Genomic DNA, 12,043 nt, shown 5'->3' with positions numbered 1-12,043 from the left:
GCAACAAAGTTATAATTAGTCATATTTATATTGAAACATCCTCAGGCAGTGTAGATTCAAGTCTGTTCACATCATGGCCACAGGGGTTAGGGTGGGGCCACAATGGGGGATCAAAGTTTTACATGGGAATATATAGGTAAAATCTTTAAAAATCTTCTCAAGAACAACAAAGCCATGTTTGGTCATATTTATATAGAAGTATCCTCAGGTAGTGTACATTCAAGTTTGTTCAAACATGACCCCTGGAGGTAGGGTGGGGTCACAATGAACGATCAAAGTATTACATATAGGAATATATACTAAGGAAAAATCTTCTCAAGAGCAACAAAGCCCTATGTTTTGTTAAACAGTATTTATTTTGAACCATCCTCGGGTAATGAAGATATAAGTTTGTTCAAATCATGACCCCTGGGGGTAGGATGGGTCCCCTATGGGGGGTTGGGTCAAAGTTTTACATGGGAATACATAGTAATTTTTTAAAAATCTTCTCAAGGACAACAGAGCCATGGTTGGTCATAGTCATATAGAAGCATCCTAAGGTAGTTTAGGTTTAAGTTTGTTCAAATCATGACTCCTGCGGAAGAGTGGGACCAAGATGGAAGTTCAAACTTAAAGGGAAAAGGCAACAGAAAGTCAAAGAAATATGTAAGCATTCTTAGTTTACATTCTAGTTAATTCAAGTCACCCCCCCCCCCTTGGGATAGGTTGTGGTCACATGCATTTAAGCTTTCCAATACTGGATTGATTTTTGCATTTTTCACAGCCACAGTGCTCGGGTGAGCGATGTGGCCCCCGGACCTCTTGCTTTTGTTTTTACAGTGAAAAACTTCACACTCCTGTGGCTGAATGAATAAGAAGTTTTGCAAACAGGATTTGATTTTTTAACAAGGAAAATGAATTGGTGGAGGATTTCAATTCAATGCAGATGATAAACAATGTTGCTGGACAAAATGAAAAAAGTATTTAATTTTTAAAATTATTTTATTAATTTTATAACAATAAATTAGTACAACCAACAATTTTCTCCATTTGTATTTACAATTTTTTTTAAATACACAATCATAAAATACTAGAGGCACACATTTATGTCGTTGTATTAAGGGTATACAATTAACAGGGAATGTTGAATTATGCGTGAACAAGAGTTTGGTTCCTTTCATACAAATAAGGGTTGCAATATTCAGATAGTGGACAACCGACCAAACCCTGTTATGAGAAAATAAATAAAGATGTATATTTCTCTAATAAGAAATCCTAGTCCATATCTAAGGTGTTGTTCGATGTCTCAAGTTCAATGTCCACGGTTCGATAATTCAGAACACTGTCCGAGGTTCTAGCCACATGTTCCTTTCTCTTGCACAACTGATTCACTTTCTTCTTCAAAATTTTTCTAAAATTTTGTCCACATAAAATATAAATAAAAAAGTATATAGAAAAGTTAAAGTAGTAAAGCACCAGAAAGAAATGTTGCAACACTCTGTCCATGTGTGACGTCACAGTTGTTTGTCCAAGTATATTCTCCAAAGTTGCCTTCATTCTGATTGCATGGCTCGGAGTATGCAGACAGACGAAGACAAGTGACACGCTTAACAACATTTTGGTGACTTTGGAATGTGGTAAAGTGGATACAGGGCGGATTTTAGATTTTGTAGAATTTACACTGGAATAAGACGAGGTCTTCCGAAGACGATCGCGACGTTTGGCGGCATCTACCAAGCTGACGGCGATGATGCAGATGAGAATAATGATGATGACGAGGGGGATAACGAGAGTTAAAACCGTGTCAACGTACGTCATAACTACTTCAAAGCGTTCAAACTTATGCAGCGTATGACAAAACCTTTGTTGTGGTGGTTTTGGAGGGGATATGTCCATCGTCCACAGAGGATAGTTGTCAAACATACACCCAAAAACCACTCCAAGAATTGTTATCCGTTTGGCGATGTAGCGGCTACAAAGAGATCGAGAATCAGAGGGGCGACATATTCTGACGTAGTTTTCAATGGTCACCATCACGACAGACCAGACGGATACAAATCCACAGACGTATGAAAGATACAATGTCACATGACACACGACTTGCGTGTGGAAGATTCGAACATCGACGAAGTCCAGCCATGCCACTAGAAGAGACACAAGAAAACCGTTGTCCGAGATAGCTTTGGCTGCAAGGTAGATGCTGCAGGACTTCTCTCGCAGGGATTTCCCCAGGAAAACAGAAGCAGTGAGCGTGTTCCCTAAAAAGCCAACAATGAAAATTACTGGTATAACAACCAACCGTATTCGAATCGTCAGACTAGCTTTGTCTGAGTACCCGTACACAGAGTCTTGAGAGATTGTCATACCAGTGGAATCATTGATGGTGAAATGACTTGATACCGTACAGCATCGCTATCTTATACGCGCAGTGCTGCCGAGTTATTGGTCGCATGGTGAATGTGATAATTACCTCACCATTAAATTCGTCAATATATGTAACTTCAACACTGCATCAATATATAATGGGTAATAAGGGACTATAGGTTTACTGTAGACATAGAAACAGTATTGCATGTCATGGTAACCATTCTTGCAGTTGCGCCTTTTTTATTACCCGATGTTCTTATATTTTTTTACGTTGAGAAAAATTCATTATATTCGTCTGTTTCAACGAAATGTGTTCACAATTTATAAATTATATATATATATTAGCTGTTTTATGTAAAAAAAAAAAAATAAATAAATAACGTCTTAAAATTATTTATTGCCACTTTTTGACAACTCGTACTTCAACCTTTGGAGAAAAGACTCTCTGCTTGGTTGCTGATAGTTTTGGGTCTTAAGCTTGCAATATTTATTACAAAGTTAAGGTAAAGATCCATACCATGCTATAGAAATAACGGACCTACAGATTTTGTTGAAACTTTTCAGAATCTTAACTGAGTATTTGTCCTTTCCAGATCAGTGTAAATTTTGGGGTCAACCGGGCCTCCTTTTGAAAGGATTGTTACTAAAAATAGACATTGTCTCGTGAAATTACGGAAATGCAGTAATTAAGATAACTTTTCGTCAGCAACTATACAGGTTTGGTGGACAGAGGTACAGCCCCTCTTTCTCCTTTTCCCTCTCCATCCCTTTCCTTACCCCATCCCCGCTGTTTTACGCCCCCGCTTTTCTCTTGTTTCTATCTTCTTATTATTGTACACACTCCCAAATACATATAAACGTTTTATGAGCAACAGAATTGATTAGCGACAAAAATCAATAATTTCAATGTCATATGTCCGTTCGAGGTAGAGATTTATAAATTAGATTTCAGATTCAGGATTAAGACTTCTACTTCACACCGGAATATGACATCCAGCATTGGATGTTCTTAACACAGTTTCCTTGCATGACGAAACCATGTCAAATACACTCGCTTTCATCATCAAGGTCTTATAAAACCCAAGACGTATATAAAAAAAAATTAAATATAGTAATGCTGGAAAACCAAATCTTTTAAACGGATTAACTTTTAAAGTTTTGCAAAACAAGACTGAATTTTGATTAAAAGAAAAATCACATACTAGTAGGCTGGCATTACCATGGATACCTAATTGTTTTTGCGTCATATTTCAAAGTTGAAAAAGAACACAATGATATACTCGTATAATTCTTCTTGAGCAGAATCGCCATTAAAAAGTATAGGTCGTCGTCAAAATTATTTTTGCCACCTTTATTTAAAAAATTTTTTGATGAGTTTTATTACTGTATTTAAAGAAAACATTTTATGCTGGGTTTGCTTCTGTTTTTATAGAAGAAAAATTTTTTCTGAGTTTTACACTGCATCAAATGACAACATTTTTTCGTCTGGATTTTGCAGCTGTGGTTAATGACGACAGTTCTTTGCAACTGATTTTAAGACAAAAGTTGTTATGAGTTTTGCAACTGTTTGAATAGAAAATCTTTTCACTTGAGTGTTGCGAATACATTTAAAGACAACCGTTTTGTCAAAGTACTGTGTTTTTGCTGTTTCTGGGTGTTGTGAGTTTTGCAACTGTTTTGATAGAAAATCTTTTCACTTGAGTTTTGCGAATACATTTAAAGACAACCGTTTTGTCAAAGTACTGTGTTTTTGCTGTTTCTGGGTGTTGTGAGTTTTGCAACTGTTTTAATAGAAAATCTTTTCACTTGAGTTTTGCGAATACATTTAAAGACAACCGTTTTGTCAAAGTACTGTGTTTTTGCTGTTTCTGGGTGTTGTGAGTTTTGCAACTGTTTTAATAGAAAATCTTTTCACTTGAGTTTTGCGAATACATTTAAAGACAACCGTTTTGTCAAAGTACTGTGTTTTTGCTGTTTCTGGGTGTTGTGAGTTTTGCAACTGTTTTAATAGAAAACCTTTTCACTTGAGTTTTGCGAATACATTTAAAGACAACCGTTTTGCCAAAGTACTGTGTTTTTGCTGTTTCTTAGTGTTGCCACTGTTTTTCGAGACAACTGTTTATCTTTAGTTTTATTTCTGTTTTAAAGACAATGGTTTTGGTTTAGCTTTGCTACTCAGTGACAATGTTTCAAGCTTGAAGACAACCGAAAAATTTTTGTTGAGCTTTTCGACTATATTTGATGTCAACAGTCTTTTTCTTTTTTTTTCTTCTTTTTTTTTCCCCCTTTTTTTTTCAATTTTTTTAAAGACAATGTCGTTCTGCGTTTTGCCATTGTATTTAAATACAAATTTTTCCCGCGAGTTTGCAATTGTATTTTATGACAACAGTTTTTTTTTTTTGGCAATAGTTTTAAAGACAATTGTGTGTTCAGAGTTTTGCTACTGTTTTAGAAAAAGTTTTCTATAAACATTTTTTATTTCGGAACATAAGAACGCTTCAACTTTGGTCAGTAATTAAGACCGCGGAACATTAACTGGCAAAATTGGAAATAAACAGCTTACGTCATTTCTATCTGTTACAATCAAAACATTCAGTAATAGACAGTGAAATGACGTGGGGAAAACATCGGATTGAAATTGCAGATCGAAATTCATTTTCAATCCACCGTAGCTGTTTTCAAAGCAAAGAGTGAATGTGTGATCCAAAAATCAACTAATTTCAACTCCCAAATACATATTGTTTGAAGTTCACATTAATATGAGTTTTAGCTTATAATTTTAAGAACGCGAAAGATCATAGAAGACAAAGATTATTTTTTAGGAGATATTTGATTCTAGAAGGGAGGGAGGGGGGTAAAATATTGTCGAGTCAGGTCATGGCTTAACATGACAATATATTTTATTTCTAGGATTATAAGAGTGCATGAGTTTTATTCTTATTCTCACTGAAAACTGTTGGACAACTTTATTTAAAAATCGCCCCCCCCCTCCAACACAAACATATACACATATTTACCAAACAGAAATGAAATATTTGTCCCTTAAATATTAATTTATTTAAAACACTGGACAAAAAAAATCAAACTGTACCAAATTTGAAATTATTTATCTTCTGGGTCAATCAGTTATAATGTGCCTTCTAGCGTAGCTGTGGTGGGTTGAAAATATGAATTTCGATCTGCAATTTCAATCCGATGTTTTCCCCACGTCATTTCATTGTCTGTCACTGAATGTTTTGATTGTAACAGATAGAAATGACGTAAGCTGTGTATTTCCAATTTTGCCAATTAATGTTCCGCGGTCTTATGCCATATGTATATTAACAGTTCATCCACCGTCACAGCAAAAATGACAATGTTGTGGAATTTTTTAAAATAAAATGTATCAAACATATTGAATTATGTAAGCAAAGTACAAGGAAATCTTATAAATGCTAATAATGTTCTTTTTTTTAATTTAATTTATCTATATTGTAAGTGAAAATTAGAGGTACTGTGAGCGCTGGGCTCACAAAATGATACCCTCCTCCGACTCCAATTTATGACAATGGCGAAGCCCCCCTTTCTGCTATGGGAGGCCCAAAATAAGTACCCGATCAAAAAGTAATTAGGTCACAATGGCGCTATGAAATAAAGAATCTGTAAAAGTCTCATTAAATTTCTTTCAGTGATATGGGGTTGATTGATTTTATGTTGTTTAACGTCCCTCCCTAGAATTTTCAACTCATATGGAGACGCCACCACTTGCCGACGGAGAGCTGCAAATTTCGTCATATACTCGGCACTCAGATCTCCATGTCATACAGTGGGATTCGAACCTGCGACGTTCACCCATTCTCAATATAAGGGCGCAAATAATGTCGCCTCGTTTTCATTTAGAAGAAATACCACTGATGTAATTTTTAAATCAACATTATAAATAGTCATATAACAATGAATAAGAATTCATATGATTATCGATCTGAAAGGGTATTTAAGGAATTCAAAATTCAAATATAGTAGCCTATTTGAAATGTACGTTACTGTCGCCGAGGCAAATATTATGCTGAATCCCCTCTGTGTAATATATAGTTTTGATTCTCAAGTAAAAATTTTCTGATAAGTTAAACCTTGTATCATATATACTTCTTTTCATAACAATGAATACATTTTCTTTGTGATAATAAATAATTTTTATTGTGCAATGTCCCTGTCGCTTAATTCTATTTTAACCACATTACAAGCAAACACAAAGATTATACACCTGATAGTTTTGTTCTCCTTTATTTATTGATGGGCTAAATTTGAAATTTCAAAGGGTTAATTACTCCTTCATAGATAATGTAACATGAAATTGAATAATTTGAGCAACTTTTATAAATATGTTTACGGAATGAAAGACATTTTCAATCGTAGAGATAAGAAAGAAATGTACGTTACCTATATTCTTCCATTAAGAATATATATTAAGTAGAAAATATGAGACGACTCTGAATAAGCAACCCCTTGTATCCTGTAAACTGGCAAAGACGTTTTGCTTAACACAATTAAAAATTATTTTTTACATGAAAAGTGATCATTTGAAATGTACGTGACTGAAATGTACGTTACCATGAAATTCGAATTAGGTGAATTTCGCACGAATTTTCATGTATTCTCATACTTTCACACACTCGAATGTGTACACAAAGTAAAGTTTCAAAGGTTGGAGGTCGGCTAAATCCCAAAATTAATGAAAAGAAACGTTTCTGCTGAGGAAAAAAATATATCAAGGTCAATTATATGTAATATAATTTTGATACCTGGTATATATTTCTGAATACGAAACCTGTATGATGCATTTCTTATGATATGCAAGTTCAAATAGTATCAATATATTGCGTGTCTAACGTACGCTTGTGGAAGAGAATTGATATTTATATTTGAAATGTACGTTACGAATGGTAACGTACATTTTGCGCATTTCTAACTGACATTTTTTTTTTATTATTTAGTCAATTAATTGCATTTACACGAGCGAAACAAAATTATCGTTACAATCCATTCGACAAATGACCACATAAATCCATCTAAATGCACCCCAATCCTCGTAAATGTAGTGGACTGTTACCACTTGCTAGAAAATTTATTTATGTGTCTTAAATTCATCTTTAGGAACCTTTTTGCAATTTGTTTACTTTTAATATGCGACTTTTCGTCAATATAAATTTAATTGTTGTTGGTAATTTAAAACAAGGTATTCATAGACTTATAATTGGTAAAAAAAAAAACCCAAAACGAAACAAAAAGAAAAAGGAAAAAGAAACAAAACAAATGAATCCAGAACACAAGACGGTCACGTACATTTCAAATACTGAAAGGCACACAATACTCAGTTTTGTTTGAATCATTGCATTTTAGGTTATATTTTTCCAGATCTGCTGAAAATTACGTATGTTTGTGTTTTGACAAACGATGTTGCAACATACCATTAAAATGAAATTGTTAACAAGACTGTCGATGGATATATTCGGAATAGATTTATGTTAAGTTTCAATGGCCAAACACAAGCATTTGTTAGATCATAGCAAAATACGTCTGACTCTTTTTTTGTGTCTGTACCCTTGCACACAGGTAGAAGTAACTAGGCTCCGACCGGTGTCAATTTCAGCGAAACAGCACAAAAGAATGGTAATGAACTGAGATGGAGGGGACTCCCCAATAATATGTGAAACGAACGTTACCGAAGTGACATGACATTCATGTAGTTGATGACAAATAACCACGTTTGTTACCATATTATTTCTTATATTACTGCGTTAAAACGCTTCATTGAAATGATTTTTATGTCAATAATTGTTTTTTTTCCCAATATTTTCTTATTACTAATTTATGTACATTACAAGCTTGAAATGTACTTTACCTACTCATATTCTGAGGCAACCGTGTCTTTATAGTGATGATTGTGACATATAACACAATGTGATTACATAGAGAATCTTTTTTGGAATAAACTGAAACAAAACTATGAATTTTTAGATGAATTTTAAGCTTTTTATTTAACATAAATATATCTTGAAATGTACGTTACATTTACGTAGTTGTCTAAATCGGCATGGATATATGTTAAAATAGACAGAAACTACAAAATACAATTTTACTACATGTACATGTTAAGTTCCACTATCTATAGAAAATGACAAGATTCTAAACTGATCGCTCTAAACAAAACAGAGAGAAGAATTTAAAGCATATATTTAAAAAAATGTTTTTATACATCTGGGTCAAAAAGTAACCTTTGTTTTTTGAAAGGAAAAATCAAGCGCACGTTCGTATGCCGAGAAAATATGTTGCTGACAGAGTTGGTAGGATGTGCTGGTGTTAGGATGAGATATTCCAATAGTGATTTTAATGACTACATTTTTTTTTACATATCTTTTTGGAGATTGAAGAAAGAGTAACGTACATTTCAAGCTACATTTCTGAATAAAATAACCCTCTACTTTACCGTCTTGTCATTATTCCATGTATTAAAATTTGATGAAAAAAAACCTGGAAACAAAATCTTCAGATACTTTCTTTCAAAGGTAATTTATAGAAAAATTGTTATCTTGAACTTCATTTTTTTAAAAATCAGAGAGGCATTTGTGCCCTTATATTGAGAATGGGTGGTTAGGATCAACTCCTTACTTTGCGACTCTATCTAGAGCAGACGCTCTAACCACTGCGCCACGCGGGCGACCAGTGGTATCAGCTGGGTAGAGGAGGAGCTGTGGATAACAGATGGGTATCCTCAATATTAAGGAGGGAATGACGGTGTCAATGGTTTGCTATTGGAAACCAAAAATATAACATAAGTCCGATCAAAAAGTAAAAGACGGGGTGCACAATGGCACTATGTAACAAAGAACCTGTGAAAATCTCATTAAATTTCATTCAGTGTTAATAGAGGAGTTGCGGATAAGAGAAGGGGTACGGTGCCTTAAAGCTAGCCGCAGAACTGTAGCGGTATAGTTTTATATACTATCATTCTTTGACCGTGTATAACGCTTTGTACAGATCCCGTAATACAAAAAAATGTGCAATTTACGGCGCAAGATTTTTTGCGCACTGTTTGGGAGATTTTCTCCACTTTCCAGTGGTAAATCGTCTACCTTTCCCTCCATAATTTTAGACATATTTTTTAATAAATATGTATATTTCATACACCTCCCAACCCTATAAACTCGCTTGAACTAGAATTTTCTGCAATCTTAGACAATTCGAATCAAGGGTTGAGAAGAGGATAAAATACACAAATTGATCTAAGAATGTGTCTGGAATTAGGGAATGAAAGGTAGATGATTTACCAAAGTTGGAAAGTGGAGAAATCCTTCCAAACAGTGTGCAAAAAATCTTGCGCCGTAAATTGCACATTTGTTGCATTGCGGGATCTTAAACAGCGTTACGTCAAAGACGAATTATAAAACCATAATGCTACAGTAGCGTTCCTAAGAGTAACGGACGGACGTTATGACAGACGGGAGGACGAACTGTCAATTACGTCACCATATACCTCCCTGCTTTCCAAGCGAGGGGTATAAAAATACGTATATATAACTGTGATCTACAAAATCGTCGGTCGGATACTTACGGATGATCACGTCTTTTTACTCATTTCCCCGTGACTGGGGGATATTTTTTTTTCAAAAGAATAAACCTATCATGTAATAACCAAACCCATAATTTTATAACATGTTCGAAACATTTCGGTTTAGGTGACTCCGCCCTGCTTTAAAAAAAAGAAAGAAAGAAAAAAAGTATGACATTTAAGGTATATAGGTCCGGGATTTTAAAGGTGCATTATTATTATTAAGCAAGGATGTGTCAATCAAACCCATCCAAAAATTTAAAGTTTCAATAACATTTTGATGAAAAAAAGATGTTAATATATTTTCGTGTGAAATGCTATTACAATATATATCGTCGTGATATTATATATAAAATTATACAGAAAATATTGACTTCAAATCTGTGTCTATGCACCTTTAAATATAACTCAAAAACTATCCAAAATGTCCATAAAAACATACCTCTAAATCAAGTGCCTGTGCTCTGAATGCTTATTTTCATACAACATATCTTAGAGTACATACTAACTTAAAGTACATACCCCTAATAATTCAATAGCCATATATAGCCTAACATAGAGAAGTATGATCTTATACTAGTATTTCATTTAGTCATGCACCAAAACATGTCAGATTTAAATCAAAATTTATGAAAATGAAAAATATTGAATCTACAAGAAATCTTTTCACAATTTTCTCTGGAAAGCATAAAAAAGGGTGTTGAATCTACCAACCTTCTTTAGAAAAAAAAATCACAAATTATCGTTATACTATATACCCGATTTTTCTAAGATTGTCTCAAGCCCCTGTGTCAGGACCCCACGCATTGCGAGGACCTCATGATCGTAAGAACCGGAAGGAAGGGGGCTCCATCAAATAATTCTTCCAATAAAGAATTCTATAGAAAACATAACTACAGTACTATATGCCCCCTCAATAGAAAGTTTTGAGGCCACCTTTAACAAATTGTTCGACGATGAGCTATTTAAATGGACCGACTGAGACTCAAAACTTTTTAAATCTCCTCATCAGACTGGAAACTACGGGGTTTTTTTTATTCCACCCCCTCCCGCCCCCGAATCTTGCCGACAAATATTTTTAAATTTTATGAATTAGGAAAAAAAATCCCCGCCTTCTTAAACAGAAGTTAATCACTTCATTTTTTAACTCCGAATCGGCAGAGGCCAATTAGAATGGCCTGATGACCTTTTTTTTTGCTCGTCAAGGAATTTATTATACTGCTAATAAATAGCTTAATAGTGCCCCCAACTGAAAATGCACAGCACTTCCCCCAACTTTTCAAACTGAAATGTGCTTCTTACTGGAAATGAATCGTTCAGAAAATTAAACCGGAATTTCAAAAATTGTGTGTTTGAGTTTTCATTTACTTACGAGTTGACACTTCCAGTTTGAGGGTACTTACAGGTAAAATTCATTTTTAAATTTTTAGATGTAGATTTCCTAATACCTCGATGCTGGCATGTTTGAGCCAATATGAAACCTCGTAGCTTTCATGTTAAGTAATATAAAGAGTACCTTTTAATGAGTGTATCTTCAAATATCAGATTTGGGGGCTTGTCCCCTGAGTGTGATATCTGAAGATGCACTCGTTAAAATTTAATTTTAACTATGATTAAGCTATCACTGGTGGCCAGATAGTTCAGTTGGAAGTCTAAGAGCAGTCAGGGGGTCTGGGTTTAAATTTATATCTGGCCCCGGGATCATGAAGCATCTTAAGCTTAAGTCAAAAAATGCCTTAGATGCTGAATTTTTTTAGAGGTCAAGCAGCCCAAAATGAAAATGCCTTCCGATTTTGTATCATCAGTCTGCTGTTGTATGCAAATTATGAGTTTCCTTCAACAAGTTTTAAAGATTTTATAGATAATTGAAATTTTGACTTAAGTCTAAGTCTGTTTCATGATCCCGGGGTCAGGTCTGTCACATTTTCCTCTTTTCCTGTTACATACACCCAATTTTATATTAACTCCTCCCAAATCTGCCTGAATCAAGATCAATAAATTACTGCCTGTCAATCATTAAAAACACAATAGCTTCTGATTTGATTGACAGGATAGCTACCTGCACTACCTGATGCCTGGTCACGCATCAGACACTTTCATGTACCTGCC

General features: G+C 34.4%; 1 protein-coding gene across 1 annotated transcript; it reads right to left on the bottom strand.

Moving 5' to 3' along the window:
* Positions 1-1,254: 1,254 nt before the first annotated feature.
* Positions 1,255-2,343, bottom strand: LOC134239539 (neuromedin-U receptor 1-like). The gene has a single exon (XM_062721708.1). It carries the CDS (start codon positions 2,341-2,343, stop codon positions 1,255-1,257), a length of 1,089 nt encoding a protein of 362 aa, XP_062577692.1.
* Positions 2,344-12,043: the final 9,700 nt, after the last annotated feature.

Source organism: Saccostrea cucullata, unplaced genomic scaffold (genome assembly GCF_032062105.1).
Source record: "Saccostrea cucullata isolate Sc308-1 unplaced genomic scaffold, CSIRO_AGI_Scuc_v1 ctg3052, whole genome shotgun sequence".
NCBI lineage: Eukaryota > Metazoa > Mollusca > Bivalvia > Ostreida > Ostreidae > Saccostrea > Saccostrea cuccullata.
This window is presented reverse-complemented; position numbering and strand designations above follow the sequence as displayed.

Bases quoted from the DNA above. Each gene is read 5' to 3' on its own strand.
- LOC134239539 (XM_062721708.1), bottom strand. From the start codon at position 2,343: ATGACAATCTCTCAAGACTCTGTGTACGGGTACTCAGACAAAGCTAGT.